General features: G+C 37.8%; 1 protein-coding gene across 1 annotated transcript; it reads right to left on the bottom strand.

Moving 5' to 3' along the window:
* Positions 1-14,129: 14,129 nt before the first annotated feature.
* OR11J6 (olfactory receptor family 11 subfamily J member 6) lies at positions 14,130-15,099 on the bottom strand. Its single transcript, NM_001313835.1, is given in 2 exon segments — positions 14,130-14,404; positions 14,406-15,099. Coding segments are annotated over 2 exon segments (969 nt in total).
* Between the last annotated feature and the right edge of the window lie 2,164 nt (positions 15,100-17,263).

Here is a 17,263-nt window from a genome sequence, read left to right as displayed (position 1 = left end):
CCTATCCCATTTTTGTAGTTGCATTTTTTTTTGGTTACTACTTAAGCATTTTTTCTCCAGTTTTATTGAGATATAATTGACATAAAATACTATATAAGTTTCTGATAGATGGCATAATGAAATGATTTATATATATTGTGAAATAATTACCACAATGTTTAGTTAATATCTATCATATCGCATAGATACAAAAAAAAAGAAAAACTTTTCCTTGTTATGTGAACTCTTAGGATTTACTCTATTAACAACTTTTATGTGTTTATAAAACATTGTTTTTTTTAATAAAATAATTTTTATTGGGGTTCAATTTACCAACATACAGAATAACACCCAGTGCTCATCCCCTCAAGTGTCCCCCTCAGTGCCTGTCACCCACTCACCCCCACCCCCCGCCCACCTCCCCTTCCACCACCCCTAGTTCGTTTCCCAGAGTTAGGAGTCTTTATGTTCTGTCTCCCTTTCTGATATTTCCCACACATTTCTTCTCCCTTTCCTTATATTCCCTTTCACTATTATTTATATTCCCCAAATGAATGAGAACATACACTGTTTGTCCTTCTCCGAATGACTTACTTCACTCAGCATAATACCCTCCAGTTCCATCCACGTTGAAGCAAATGGTGGGTATTTGTCGTTTCTAATGGTTGAGTAATATTCCATTGTATACATACACCACAGCTTCTTTATCCATTCATCTTTCTTTGGACACCGAGGCTCCTTCCACAGTTTGGCTATTGTGGACGTTGCTGCTACAAACCGGGGTGAGGGTTGTCCCGGCATTTCATTGCATCTGAATCATTGGGGTAAATCCCCAACAGTGCAATTGCTGGGTCGTAGGGCAGGTCTATTTTTAACTCTTTGAGGAACCTCCACACAGTTTTCCAGAGTGGCTGCACCAGTTCACATTCCCACCAACAGTGTAAGAGGGTTCCCTTTTCTCCGCATCCTCTCCAACATTTGTGGTTTCCTGCCTTGTTAATGTTCCCCATTCTCACTGGTGCGAGGTGGTATCTCATTGTGGTTTTTGATTTGTATTTCCCTGATGGGCAAGTGATGCAGAGCATTTCTCATGTGCATGTTGCCATGTCTATGTCTTACTCTGTGAGATTTCTCTTCATGTCTTTTGCCCATTTCATGATTGGATTGTTTGTTTCTTTGGTGTTGAGTTTAAGAAGTTCTTTATAGATCTTGGAAACTAGCCCTTTATCTGATACGTCATTTGCAAATATCTTCTCCCATTCTGTAGGTTGTCTTGAGTTTTGTTGACTGATCCTTTGCTGTGCAAAAGCTTCTTATCTTGATGAAGTCCCAATAGTTCATTTTTTGCTTTTGTTTCTTTTGCCTTTGTGGATGTATCTTGCAAGAAGTTACTATGGCCGAGTTCAAAAAGGGTGTTGCCTGTGTTCTCCTCTAGGATTTTGATGGAATCTTGTCTCACATTTAGATCTTCATCCATTTTGAGTTTATCTTGTGTATGGTGCAAGGGAGTGGTCTACGTTTCATTCTTCTGCATGTGGATGTCCAATTTTCCCAGCACCATTTATTGAAGAGACTGTCTTTCTTCCAATGGATAGTCTTTCCTCCTTTATCGAATATTAGTTGGCCAGAAAGTTCAGGGTCTACTTCTGGGTTCTCTATTCTGTTCCATTGATCTGTGTGTCTGTTTTTGTGCCAGTACCATACTGTCTTGATGACCACAGCTTTGTAGCACAACCTGAAATCTGGCATTTGATGCCCCCAGATATGGTTTTCTTTTTTAAATTTCCCCTGGCTATTCGGGGTCTTTTCTGATTCCACACAAATCTTAAAATAATTTGTTCTAACTCTCTGAAGAAAGTCCATGGTATTTTGATAGGGATTGCATTAAATGTGTAAATTGCCCTGGGTAACATGGACATTTTCACAATATTAATTCTGTCAATCCATGAGCATGGAATATTTTTCCATCTCTTTGTGTCTTCCTCAATTTCTTTCAGAAGTGTTCTATAGTTTTTAGGGTATAGAGCTGCCATTTTACTTTGGCCATGACAAATATTAGCGTTAATATTATGAAAGCTTGCTTGTGCCGGGTGGTAAAATGAGTACCTTTTTTTTCCTCAAAGATTTAATTTATTTATTCATGAGAGACACAGGCAGAGGGAAGAAGCAGGCTCCCTGCAGGGAGCCCGATGTGGGACTCGATCCCGAGACCCCGGGGTCATGCCCTGGGCTGAAGGCAGGTGCTTAACTGCTGAGCCACTCAGGTGTCCCAAGAATACCTTTTCTGAATAAGTTCATTCAATTCCCATAATAACCCAATATGTTAAATATTACTATTATTTTTATTTTATAGGTGAGGCATTGAAGATTAGATAAATTAATCTGTTCAAGGTTTCACAACTAATAAATGGGAATGCCAATATTTGAATTTAGTTCTCTCTGAGATCAGAGACTGAGTTTTTAAATACTAAACTATTTACCCTGCATCTTTACTTGACAGGGAAGGAAAACAATGCTTTCTGATAACTCATCTCATGCCCAGCACTGTGACAAAAATTCTTACCTCTAAGTTTTTTTATTTAATTCTTGCAACTTTCTGTATTCCAGGTATCACTGTTGCAATTTTTAAAAATTCTGATTATCCAAGTAATATATATTTAAACAAAAATTTGGAAGATTCAAAAAGTTTGATGGCTAAAAATTTACTTATAATTTTATCAAGTAGACATAAGTTCAGGTAAAGGCTTGGCCTATTTCCTTTGCTTTATTTTGTTTTAACAATTTTTCTTTGTACATATGAGGTCATATAGCATTTACAATTTAGTATTCTGCTTATGTAAGCATTTTTTTCATGTAATTAAAGCTCTTAAATGCTGCATAATAGTGAATGTTATTTTTATAACATTTCGCTAGTGTATTTAGGCTATTTTGAATTTTCCAATCTTAACTATGCAATAGAAATCTTTGAGTTTAATTTTTTTTAAATTTTAGAATAATTCCCTGGAATAGATTGTTGAAGAGAAAATTATAATTTCAAAAGATATTTGTATATATCATATATAATAGATATTATATATTTTAAAAATATATATAATTCACTGCTAGCTATACATGTCATCAAATCACTTTCCAAAATATATTTTCAAAAGGTGTGTTGATAAGAATGCTATCTTATGGCATCCTTATAGGCATATGGATGGTATTTGAAAAAATTTCTCTCTATATTGATAGAATAAAAAACATTCCTATCCCATTTATGTAGTTGCATTTTTTTTTGGTTACTACTTAAGCATTTTTTCTCCAGTTTTATTGAGATATAATTGACATAAAATACTATATAAGTTTCTGATAGATGGCATAATGAAATGATTTATATATATTGTGAAATAATTACCACAATGTTTAGTTAATATCTATCATATCGCATAGATACAAAAAAAAAGAAAAACTTTTCCTTGTTATGTGAACTCTTAGGATTTACTCTATTAACAACTTTTATGTGTTTATAAAACATTGTTTTTTTTAATAAAATAATTTTTATTGGGGTTCAATTTACCAACATACAGAATAACACCCAGTGCTCATCCCCTCAAGTGTCCCCCTCAGTGCCTGTCACCCACTCACCCCCACCCCCCGCCCACCTCCCCTTCCACCACCCCTAGTTCGTTTCCCAGAGTTAGGAGTCTTTATGTTCTGTCTCCCTTTCTGATATTTCCCACACATTTCTTCTCCCTTTCCTTATATTCCCTTTCACTATTATTTATATTCCCCAAATGAATGAGAACATACACTGTTTGTCCTTCTCCGAATGACTTACTTCACTCAGCATAATACCCTCCAGTTCCATCCACGTTGAAGCAAATGGTGGGTATTTGTCGTTTCTAATGGTTGAGTAATATTCCATTGTATACATACACCACAGCTTCTTTATCCATTCATCTTTCTTTGGACACCGAGGCTCCTTCCACAGTTTGGCTATTGTGGACGTTGCTGCTACAAACCGGGGTGAGGGTGTCCCGGCATTTCATTGCATCTGAATCATTGGGGTAAATCCCCAACAGTGCAATTGCTGGGTCGTAGGGCAGGTCTATTTTTAACTCTTTGAGGAACCTCCACACAGTTTTCCAGAGTGGCTGCACCAGTTCACATTCCCACCAACAGTGTAAGAGGGTTCCCTTTTCTCCGCATCCTCTCCAACATTTGTGGTTTCCTGCCTTGTTAATGTTCCCCATTCTCACTGGTGCGAGGTGGTATCTCATTGTGGTTTTGATTTGTATTTCCCTGATGGCAAGTGATGCAGAGCATTTTCTCATGTGCATGTTGGCCATGTCTATGTCTTACTCTGTGAGATTTCTCTTCATGTCTTTTGCCCATTTCATGATTGGATTGTTTGTTTCTTTGGTGTTGAGTTTAAGAAGTTCTTTATAGATCTTGGAAACTAGCCCTTTATCTGATACGTCATTTGCAAATATCTTCTCCCATTCTGTAGGTTGTCTTTGAGTTTTGTTGACTGTATCCTTTGCTGTGCAAAAGCTTCTTATCTTGATGAAGTCCCAATAGTTCATTTTTGCTTTTGTTTCTTTTGCCTTTGTGGATGTATCTTGCAAGAAGTTACTATGGCCGAGTTCAAAAAGGGTGTTGCCTGTGTTCTCCTCTAGGATTTTGATGGAATCTTGTCTCACATTTAGATCTTTCATCCATTTTGAGTTTATCTTTGTGTATGGTGCAAGGGAGTGGTCTAGTTTCATTCTTCTGCATGTGGATGTCCAATTTTCCCAGCACCATTTATTGAAGAGACTGTCTTTCTTCCAATGGATAGTCTTTCCTCCTTTATCGAATATTAGTTGGCCAGAAAGTTCAGGGTCTACTTCTGGGTTCTCTATTCTGTTCCATTGATCTGTGTGTCTGTTTTTGTGCCAGTACCATACTGTCTTGATGACCACAGCTTTGTAGCACAACCTGAAATCTGGCATTTGATGCCCCCAGATATGGTTTTCTTTTTTAAATTTCCCCTGGCTATTCGGGGTCTTTTCTGATTCCACACAAATCTTAAAATAATTTGTTCTAACTCTCTGAAGAAAGTCCATGGTATTTTGATAGGGATTGCATTAAATGTGTAAATTGCCCTGGGTAACATGGACATTTTCACAATATTAATTCTGTCAATCCATGAGCATGGAATATTTTTCCATCTCTTTGTGTCTTCCTCAATTTCTTTCAGAAGTGTTCTATAGTTTTTAGGGTATAGATCCTTTACCTCTTTGGTGAGGTTTATTCCTAGGTATCTTATGCTTTTGGGTGCAATTGTAAATGGGATTGACTCCTTAATTTCTCTTTCTTCAGTCTCATTGTTAGTGTATAGAAATGCCATTGATTTCTGGGCATTGATTTTGTATCCTGCCACGCTGCCAAATTGCTGTATGAGTTCTAGCAATCTTGGGGTGGAGGCTTTTGGGTTTTCTATGTAGAGTATCATGTCATCGGTGAAGAGGGAGAGTTTGACTTCTTCTTTGCCAATTCGAATGCCTTTAATGTCTTTTTGTTGTCTGCTGAGGCTAGGACTTCCACTACTATGTTGAATAGCAGTGGTGAGAGTGGACATCCCTGTCTTGTTCCTGATCTTAGGGGAAAGGCTCCCAGTGCTTCCCCATTGAGAATGATATTTGCTGTGGGCTTTTCGTAGATGGATTTTAAGATGTCAAGGAAAGTTCCCTCTATCCCTACACTCTGAAGAGTTTTGATCAGGAATGGATGCTGTATTTTGTCAAATGCTTTCTCTGCATCTAATGAGAGGATCATATGGTTCTTGGTTTTTCTCTTGCTGATATGATGAATCACATTGATTGTTTTATGAGTGTTGAACCAGCCTTGTGTCCCAGGGATAAATCCTACTTGGTCATGGTGAATAATTTTCTTAATGTGCTGTTGGATCCTATTGGCTAGTATCTTGTTGAGAATTTTTGCATCCATGTTCATCAGGGATACTGGTCTGTAATTCTCCTTTTTGGTGGGGTCTTTGTCTGGTTTTGGAATTAAGGTGATGCTGGCTTCATAGAATGAATTTGAAGTACTCCATCTCTTTCTATCTTTCCATCTTTTCTATCTTTAGTAGAATAGGTATGATTTCTTCTTTAAACGTTTGATAGAATTCCCCTGGGAAGCCATCTGGCACTGGACTCTTGTGTCTTAGGAGGTTTTTGATGACTGCTTCAATTTCCTCCCTGGTTATTGGCCTGTTCAGGTTTTCTATTTCTTCCTGTTCCAGTTTTGGTAGTTTGTGGCTTTCCAGGAATGCGTCCATTTCTTCTAGATTGCCTAATTTATTGGCGTATAGCTGTTCATAATATGTTTTTAAAGTCGTTTGTATTTCCTTGGTGTTGGTAGTGATCTCTCCTTTCTCATGCATGATTTTATTAATTTGAGTCTCCTCTCTCTTCTTTTTAATAAGGTTGGCTAATGGTTTATCTATCTTATTAATTCTTTCAAAGAACCAACTCCTGGTACTGTTGATCTGTTCCACAGTTCTTCTGGTCTCGATTTCGTTGACTTCTGCTCGAATTTTAATTAACTCTCTTCTTCTGCTGGGCGTGGGGTCAATCTGCTGTTTTTTATCTAGCTCCTTTATGTGTAAGGTTAGCTTTTGTATTTGAGTTCTTTCCAGTTTTTGAATGGATGCTTGTATTGCGATGTATTTCCCCCTCAGGACTGCTTTTGCTGCATCCCAAAGATTTTGAACGGTTGTATCTTCATTCTCATTAGTTTCCATGAATGTTTTTAATTCTTCCTTAATTTCCTGGTTGACCCTTTCATCTTTTAGCAGGATGGTCCTTAACCTCCACGTGTTTGAGGTCCTTCCAAACTTCTTGTTGTGATTGAGTTCTAATTTCAAGGCATTATGGTCTGAGAATATGCAGGGGACGACCCCAATCTTTTGGTATCGGTTCAGACCCGATTTGTGACCCAGTATGTGTTCTATTCTGGAGAAAGTCATGTGCACTTGAGAAGAATGTGTATTCTGTTGAGTTTGGATGTAAAGTTCTGTAGATATCTGTGAAATCCATCTGGTCCAGTGTATCATTTAAAGCTCTCGTTTCTTTGGAGATGTTGTGCTTAGAAGACCTATCGAGGGTAGGAAGAGCTAGATTGAAGTCACCAAGTATAAGTGTATTATTATCTAAGTATTTCTTCACTTTGGTTATTAATTGGTTTAAATATTTGGCAGCTCCCATATTCGGGGCATATATATTCAGGATTGTTAAGTCCTCTTGTTGGATAGATCCTTTAAGTATGAGATAGTGTCCCTCTTCATCTCTCACTACAGTCCTCAGGGTAAATTTTAGTTTATCTGATATAAGGATGGCTACCCCTGCTTTCTTTTGAGGACCATTCGAATGGTAAATGGTTCTCCAACCTTTTATTTTCAGGCTGTAGGTGTCCTTCTGTCTAAAATGAGTCTCTTGTAGACAGCAAATAGATGGGTCCTGCTTTCTTATCCAGTCTGAAACCCTGCGCCTTTTGATGGGGTCATTAAGCCCGTTCACGTTCAGAGTTACTATTGACAGATATGAGTTTAGTGTCATCATGATATCTATTCAGTCCTTGTTTTTGTGGATTGTTGCACTGAACTTCTTCTTAAAGGGTAATTTTAAGAGTCCCCCTTAAAATTTCTTGCAGAGCTGGTTTGGAGGTCACATATTCTTTCAGTTCCTGCCTGTCTTGGAAGCTCTTTATCTCTCCTTCCATTTTGAATGAGAGCCTTGCTGGATAAAGTATTCTTGGCTGCATGTTCTTCTCATTTAGGACCCTGAATATATCCTGCCAGCCCTTTCTGGCCTGCCAGGTCTCTGTGGAGAGGTCTGCTGTTACCCTAATACTCCTCCCCATAAAAGTCAGGGATTTCTTATCTCTTGCTGCTTTAAGGATCTTCTGTTTATCTTTGGAATTTGCAAGCTTAACTATTAGAAGTCGAGGTGTTGAACGGTTTTTATTGATTTTATGGGGGGGGGGTCTCTCTATTTCCTGGATCTGAATGCTTGTTTCCCTTCCCAGATTAGGAAAGTTTTCAGCTAGGATTTGTTCAAATACATATTCTAGCCCTCTGGCCCTTTCGGCGCCCTCGGGAACCCCAATTAAACGTAGGTTTTTCTTCCTCAGGCTGTCGTTTATTTCCCTTAATCTGTCTTCATGGTCTTTTAATTGTTTGTCTCTTTTTTCCTCAGTTTCCCTCTTTGCCATCAACTTGTCTTCTATGTCACTCACTCGTTCTTCAACCTCGTTAACCCTCATCGTTAGGACTTCTAGTTTGGATTGCATCCCATTCAATTGATTTTTAATTTCTGCCTGATTGGATCTAAATTCTGCAGTCATGAAGTCTCTTGAGTTCTTTATGCTTTTTTCTAGAGCCACCAGTAGCTGTATAATAGTGCTTCCGAATTGGCTTTCTGACATTGAATTGTAATCCAGATTTTGTAACTCTGTGGGAGAGAGGACTGTTTCTAAAAGAGCCCAAGAAAATTAAAGTCAAATTTGGAGTATGAGCCTTTAGACCTGTGGAATGCATAGAAAACAGCAGGAATAGTAGTAATAACAGATGACTGTAAAAAAGTGGCAAACAGGATCATTATCCTGTTATAATGATCTTAATGCTTGGTGAATTGGAGAAGATAAGACACTTGAGAACAAGATACAAAAGCCAAGTGGCACGAAGGAAAAGAATAATACCAACGTGAAAGGACTTCTGAAAAGTCTGAAGACTGATTTTTTAGCAGCCACCTAAGGGAGGTGCCACCCTAGAGAGAAAGGACCAGCAGTTAGACAAGATTATTCTAGTAAAAGGTGCATGTGATTAGTCATGTACAAATTCTTTAGTTTGTATGTAATTCAAGGTTCCTCTCAACTAGTCCTCAAACTATAACCTTATTAACTATATGTCCCATTACTCCTGTTGACTCACTTTCCCTAATTAATGTACAATCTTAGTTTTACAATCTGAGCTTAATTTTTTTTACTGATAACTTGCCCATTTTTAGGCACCAGTCATGCTTTCCTTGAAACTTTTTGAAATTCATAGCATTTTTGAGGCTTGCCATTGAGCTCCTGTGTGTTAGGCATTTCTCTGAGCATTGAGGGTATAGTAATGATATTTAGCTCTCATGAAGTTCATATTCTGGTACAAGCAGCCAGAAATAAAGATATAGATAAAGAAGTATATAGAATACAATATATTTCTTTTAATTAATTGATTAATTAAAGTAATCTCTGCACCCAATATGGAGCTCAAACTCATGAACCCAAGATCAAGAGTCACATGCTTCACTGACTGAGCCAGCCAGGTGCCCCTAGAATAGAATATAGTTCCGATGGTGATAAATACTTTGAAGAAAAATAAAGCAGGTGAAGAGAACATATAATAATGGAAGGGGGGAGGGTGCTCTTTTAAATAGCACAGTCTGGGAAAGCTTCCTTTAATCTGAATTTTTAGAAGAGCCCAAAAGGAAGTAAAAGGGTTCTGTTTTGGCTATTTCACATTTTAGGTGAGCTAGAAATCAAGAAAATAGAGTGTAGGAACATTCTGAGAAGTGTGATTAGAGAATCAAGTTAAAATAGTTGCATTAAGAAAGGCAAGAAGATTCTGTTTCAAAAGCATACCTGGAGACATGCCTTTGAGAAGTATGATAGACTCAAGACTGGTTTGAATCTTCGTGGGCTGTTTGTATTGAAGATGTGCCAGACCTCAGAATTCTCTTACATGGATGTGATAAGAGGAAAGACATTACTTGGGGGAAGGACAAGCCAGTGGAGTACTTTGAAAATCCTGAAAAGTATGTCCGTGGAATGCAAATGACCTTTATTGGCATTAAGAAGAAGGTAGAAATGACAGGCTTTATAACTTATCTCGAAAAAGAGCTAACATTAATCACTGTCCACTGCCATTTTTGTTAAAACATGAAAATCTCCCTTACAATTTTTAAATGATGTGTCCCATATTTAAATAGATCTCATATGCAAAGTTAGATTTGGTTAGTAGTGCCCAAGTTTTTAGTGAAGGCAGCTGTTTCCATAGGAAAACCTAGAAGGAATTTGAAATATAAAAATTTATATATGTAGTTGTTAAGTATACCAGGGAAATCTACTTTATAAGTAGAATAAGACAACCCTGCATTTGAATTCAACGCATTAGCCGGATTCTCATCCTGGGTCAAGACAAGCACTGATATCAGTCCACTGAAATAAAAGATAGGAAGGTACACTTACAAATTGATGAGTAAACATCCAAGTGGGGGTCAGGTAGGCCATTGTATAGGCAATTCTGGAGGTATGAGATGTGGTTGGGAGTGGAGATAGAAACCTGAGAATTCTCAACATGTAAGTCTATTTAAAGCTGTTAGATTCTTTGAGATCAGTCTAAATCAGTATTATCGGGACGCCTGGGTGGCTCAGTAGGTTGAGCATCTGTTTTTGGCTCAGGGCATAATACCCGAGTCCCTGCAGGGAGCCTGCTTCTCCCTCTGCTTGTGTCTCTGCCTCTCTCTCTGTGTCTCTCATGAATAAATAAATAAAATCTTTAAAAAAATCAGTATTATCTAATAAGATATAATGTGAACCACATATATAATTTTAAATAATCTAGTAGCCACATTAATAATCGTAGAAATAGGTGAAATTTTAATACATTTTATTTGACTCAATTTATCTAAAATAGTATTTCAACATGTACTCTACATAAACATTCATGAGATACTTACATTTTTGTCACAAAGTCTTCAAAATCAGTTTGTAATTTTAGACTTATCACATTTTTAAAAAAGATTTTATTATTCAAGAGAGAGTGTGAGAGAGCAAGCACAAGAAGGGGGAGGGGCAGTGGGAGGAGAGAGGCAGACTGCCCCACTGAATGGAGAGCTGGATGTGGGGCTCCATCTCAGGACCCTGAGATTGTGACATAAGCCTAAGGCAGAAGCTTGGTCAACTGAGCCATCCAGGTTCCCCCACTTATCACACTTCTCAATTAGAACTGGTCACATTTGTTTCTTCAAATTTTTATTTAAGTTACAGTTAGTTAACATATTGTGTAATATTGGTTTCAAATGTAGAATTTCCATCAAAAGATGAATAGATAAAGAAGATGTGGTATGTATATACAATGGAATCTTACTCAGCCATCAGAAAGATGAATACTTCATCGACAAGGATGGAACTGGAAGATATAATGCCGAACAAAATAAGTCAATCCGAGAAAGACAATTATCACATGGTTTCACTCATATGTGGAATATAGGAAACAGCACAGAGAATCATAGGGGAAGGGAGGGAAAACTGATTGGGAAGTCATCAGAGAGGGAGACAAACCATGAGAGACTCTTACCTATAGGAAATAAACTAAGGGTGCTGGAGGGGAGGTCAGTGGTGGGTCGGGGTAATCGGTGGTAGGCATTAAGGAGGGTATATGATTTGATGAACACTGGGTATTATACACAACTGATAAATTGTTGAACATACATCTGAGTCTAATGATGTACTTATATGTTGGCTAATTGAATTTAGTGATTCCTTGGTACAACTAAATTTGAATTTGAATAATAATACTTAGTCCCTCTAGGCAAAGAAACCATATTCTGAAAAATAAAGACAATTCAGTTATTTGTTTAACCTCAACATTTTGAAGTTCTATATTTAGTCCTCAGACTTCTCTATACCTGCACTATCCAACACGACAGCCATGACTCACACGTGGCTACTGACCACTTGAAATGTAACCAGGGGATCCCTGGGTGGCGCAGCGGTTTGGCGCCTGCCTTTGGCCCAGGGCGCGATCCTGGAGATCCGGGATCGAATCCCACGTCAGGCTCCCAGTGCATGGAGCCTGCTTCTCCCTCTGCCTGTGTCTCTGCCTCTCTCTCTCACTGTGTGCCTATCATGAATAAATAAAAATTTAAAAAAAAGGTCTTTCCTTTAAAAAAAAAAAAAAAAGAAAGAAAGAAATGTAACCAGTTCTTGCAGCCAGTCTGGAAAATAGTATAGAGTTGCCTCAAACAGTTAAAATCAAACTACCCTACAATCCAGCAATTGCACTACTAGGTATTTACCCAAGGGATACAAAATTACAGACTCAAAGGGGCACATGCACCTCAATTTTCACAGGTTTTCCTCATTTTAATCCTGGTTTGATGGCAGAAGAACCTCCTGAGTATGTCATGGAAGTAGTGCTCTCACACATCCATGAACTACCTTCTAGGAATGGGTCTTTCCTGAAGAATTGCTATCTTCAGCTTCATTATCCTCATGTGTGTTCTAGACCAATAGTCAGAAGCTCCTTTAGAAGTTGGATGAAGTTTCCTTCTCAGATATTGCTTTTTAGATGAGAGTAGGGGATGGGTGTGAGGGCCAGTAAGTCATAGGGCAATTTTTAAGTATAATCCAATTTACATAGTCATTCAAAATCCAGAACTTATATTTTTAAATATAAATGCACAGAAAAAGGTCTAGAAGTATGCCTATCAAACTGAACACATTGCTAAAGGGACAGGTGTGTGGAAGTATGGAGATATGAAGATTTTCATCATTTTGTACTCTACTCTTTTACAATGAAAATTTATTCATTGTAAAGTGTATTTAAAAAGCATGTAGAGAAAATAGCATATTATTCATCTCAGTGTAGCTAAGCAAGCCTTGGTTATTGAAAATTCTGTGTGTATGACATTTAGACCAAAACAAAAAATATTTAATTTTAAATATTTTATTTTAAAATATGAATATCTTCTTCAGACACTATGAAAAACCTACATATAAAGATCTCATTTATTTGGTTAATTGTTGTCCCAGGCTCAAGATAAAACAGTAAGTGGAAGGATCTTCCTTATTCACTCTTAGAAGAGGAATAAAGATGAGTGGGCAGCATTACATTTCCCTGCAGCTAATGAGTCTTTCCTAGAAGGTGGAGGATTTTTTTCCCCTTTAGTTGAACTTCTGTTTCTTAGAATTGCAGATAATGCAGCAATAACTTATCGGAATTGGAGTATGTTCCACTAGGACTCATCATGAGCTAGACAAGCCTTCACCTACTCATAGGGAAGTTTATTTCCCCCTTGTCATCCTGCTTCTAATTCATTGCTATTACATATGAATCATTTAGTTAAATCTTACCTTGTGTAACTTCTAGAGGGAACATGGCCCAGAGATATCATGGTGAGTCCAAATAAATGGGTTGTAGTAGTTGGCATTCTCCTTTTGTTTTGGCTGCCTAGTATCTCAAACTTTTTACTGGCTTGGAAAATCATAATATTAGGAGGCTTGGAGCTTATCTTTCATAGTTGGATTTTTTATTGCCAGGTATTAGCTCTTCTAGCCTCTTTTGCAGGTACAGCACAGGGAGGTACTCTTGGTTCCACCAAGGAGATACAGCTACCCCCGATTTTGATTTAGAGGCTAGTGATGCAAGAAGAGAAGTGGGTTGGTTCCTCTACTAAAATCTTAGAAGGTGCTGAAACCCAGGTCTGGGTAAGGAATACTTAATGATTTGGCATGTGTGAATTGTGCATGTCTTTCTATGTATCCTCTTCAAAATTGGACTAAGAATTTTCTGTTAGAAGCGACCATATTATTCCCCATTTTCATTTGCTGCACACCCTGAACACTTTACCAATGCTTGGTAGTAAACACAAGTGAAAAAACACTACTCTTTCAGCGACAGATACTGGATTCTCAATCTTATAAATAAAGCAATTGAAATTTTGTTAGTGCAGTGAGTAGATGCTATATTTCATTATAGAAAGATCTGTAATTGGAAAGAAAAAATAGTGATACATTTGAAACACAAAAAATAATATTAGGATAAAAGCCAAGATACAAGATGGTAGCTTGAGTCTTAGCTTTGTACATATCAACCTGATTACATCAGCTTTCAGACTTCAAAAAAATGACCAAAACAGAGAGATGACTCATTGATGAATGAAAACTCTACAGAACTTTCCACGGTAGACCTTTATGATTGTGGGTATTTTCTTTCAAGACAGGATGAGGGTTCTTTGTGTGTAACGAGTCACACTTTCATGAGAGTAAGGGATCAAATACTCAGACATGCTCAGAAGATAGTTTTATTCTCTCAATGAGAGAAATTTGGTATTCCTGAGAGAATGATAGGAAATTTTATATCATTTCTCTGTATTTTTAGAAATTTCTTTTGATGATGCTCCCAGGACTTTCTTGAGTGCATCTTTCATATCTTTGTTTCGAAGGCTGTAGATCAGAGGATTAAAGAAAGGGGTTGCCATGCAGTAAAACAAGGTCACAAATTTCTGTGTCCCAGGATGGCTCCTGGATCCTGGACTCACATACATCACCATGACTGAGCCATAGAACAAGGAAACCACCAAGAAATGTGAAGCACATGTAGAAAAAGCTTTGTTCCTACCTGAGCCAGCTGGGACCTCGAAGTACGGCTCGCAAAACTAAGGTATAGGATCCAAGGATGTAGAGAAAAGTGATGAAGATGATAAGGGAGCTTACGGTAGCACAAGTTAGAGTAGTTTTGGGAACTGGAGCACAGGACAGAGCCAGCAGTGGTCCCAGGTCACAGAAAAAATGGTCAATGATATTAGGGCCACAGAAGGGCACCTGGGACATAAGAATTGCAGGTATCAGTATGGATAGAAAGCCACCTACCCAGCAGAAAACCACTAATCGGGCACATAGATGGTGAGTCATGATGGTGGGGTAATGTAGAGGTCGACAGATAGCAAGGAACCGATCATAGGACATCGCAGACAGAAAGTAGCCCTCAGCGGCACACATGGAGAAGAAGAAATAGAACTGGAGCAGGCAGCCGGCGTAGGAGATGCTCTTGGTCTGGGAGATGATGTTGGCCAACATCTTGGGCACATCAGAACTGACATAGCAGATCTCCAGCAAAGAGAAGTTGGCCAGCAGGATGTACATGGGCGTGTGGAGTTTCCGGCTTGACGCCACGGCGCAGATGATGGATGTGTTCCCCATGAGAGTCAGAAGGTAGATGATTGAGAAGATGACAAAGAGCAGGACCTGGAGCTCCCTGCGGCAGGGGAAGCCCAGGAGAATGAACTCACTCACAGACCCAGAGATATTGTTGGCTCCTGAGATACTCATTCTCCTATTCTATGAAGGGAGTGAGCAAGAAGTATCAGTATATTAATCATTTTCCCTCTATTTTAAGGTTATTTTTATTTCTTCTGATTCCTGTAGCTCCTTCAATACACTTCTGTGAAAAGGCCCTATGTGCTTCTCAATTCAGTAACTCCCTTCCCAGGATCTGGCTTAGCCCAATGAGATCAGGGTTCTGGGAGAGCCTGGCATGCTCCCACGGCCCCCACTCAACCAGCCTTCATTTTCAGAGTATAGATTTCACTAACATTGGGTAACATCGTGTCCAGATTGTTTTCTCCATTTGCATTTAAATTAATTCTTTTTTTGGCACATAGTTTCATAAAATACACACTCATATATTTATATACCTGATTTCTTCTTGCTGAAAAGAAAATTTTGTACAAAAAAAAAAAAGAAAATTTTGTACAGTATTTTGGGAGATTTTAAGAAAAATCAAAACTTAAATATAACCTGAAATCGAACTAAGTCAAAGAGCATCATACTATGTCGTTGGTAACAATATTGTCAGGAGATCTGTCCTGAGTAACTCTGGCTACTGAGGCCAGGCGCTGAAGACGCTGCTGCAGATTCCACTCTAGCAAGGACCTATTAGCTTTTCTTTTTAAGTTTTTATTTTAATTCCAGTTAGTTAACATATATATTAGCTTCTTACCCTTGTGTTTAACTTTTATTTGCTTACAACAGCTAATTTGATACGAAAAGGACCTTTGTTGGCTTCACTCCTTTATTAGGAGATCCTGGTTCTCAAATAGAAAAAATGCCAGAGGCAAATGAAGGACACCTGTTTCTTAGCTCAGATGCCTCCTCATCTTATTACTGCATAGTGATGAATCATCTTATGTAAAAAGACAATAAAAAAGGAACAAAAGCATATATTTAACGCTAAAACTATGGGAGAAATGAAATATAGCAGTCTAGAATGTTAGTGTCGGGTCTCAGGGATTATCAAGCTGAGACTGAAACCACACAGGTTAGACTACTCCAAGGTCATGCTGACTTTTGGTGGAAGAAACACCCCCAAACTTTGGTGTTTGGACGTTAGTTCAGACCTTTTCCCATAAACCTTGTTACTGTGGACCCTATTTTTCTCAGATAATTGCAAAATTGTATGGTGCATGTATTACAGCTTTCCCTCCTTTCAACCAGATGCCTATTATTATAATTAATAAAGAAGGACTTTAATAATAAGGCTACTAATCAAAGCTGGAAATCACTATCTTAAATCCTCCATTCTTCTTTGATCTGCACCGTGTCCTAATTCTTGGTACCTTTTATGACATGAGCCCACTTTTGGACACTTTCTTCTGGGTGTTATTCTGTATGTTAGTAAATTGAACACCAATAAAAAAAAAAAAAATTAAAAAAAAAAAAAAAAAAAAAAAAAAAACTTTGAAAAAAAAAAAAAAAAAAAAAAAAAATAAAACACATTTGACTTCCAAAATAGTAAGTGTAACAACAACCACTGTCATGTATTAAATATTTATGGTGGCAGTCACTTAATTTTCATTATCTCATTAAATTCTCCTCCTCTCTCCTCTTTAGTTCTAGAGACTTAAAACAAACAAGCACGTTCACATTTCTAAATGTAGCATTGAATTTTATTGTCCCTCTGAGGATGTTGATTCTAAAATCCAACCTTTTTCTCTACATGGCTGTCAGCTGTGTGTGTGTGTGTATTAGCTGCATTTCATTATTGTTTTTGATTCGGTGGATTCACATGCAACTTGCTTATATCAAATTTACACTCGTGTATGTGGAGGATTAGCCTCAGGAAAGCCACATACCATAGGAAAGATTATTTACATGTTTTTCATAGGCTATATATATAGTTTACATCAGGTATGTGAGCTACATCAGGCATCTTCCAGTTTAACAGTTTCCCCTAAATACTAAAGGGAGACCAAATATGAGAAGATTATTGTGATTCTTCAGAGAGCAAATATGGCAACAAACAGGTGAACTGAATTGGGAAAAACTATAAACCGAACTCCAAGGTGGTGAGCTTACTGAAGGAAGCTGTGGGCTGGAAATTCAGTGACAGTAAGGGATGATATGATGCTCTAACCCAGAACCAGACAACCTAAATTTTCTATATTTGTAATTTAAAGTATATAATATGCACCGCCATGCTCTTCAGTATGACCAT

The sequence above is a fragment of the Canis lupus genome, chromosome 15 (assembly GCF_011100685.1).
Source record: "Canis lupus familiaris isolate Mischka breed German Shepherd chromosome 15, alternate assembly UU_Cfam_GSD_1.0, whole genome shotgun sequence".
Taxonomy (NCBI): Eukaryota; Metazoa; Chordata; class Mammalia; order Carnivora; family Canidae; genus Canis; species Canis lupus.
The sequence above is the reverse complement of the archived record's forward strand: the minus strand, read 5'-3'. Positions and strand labels throughout refer to the sequence as shown.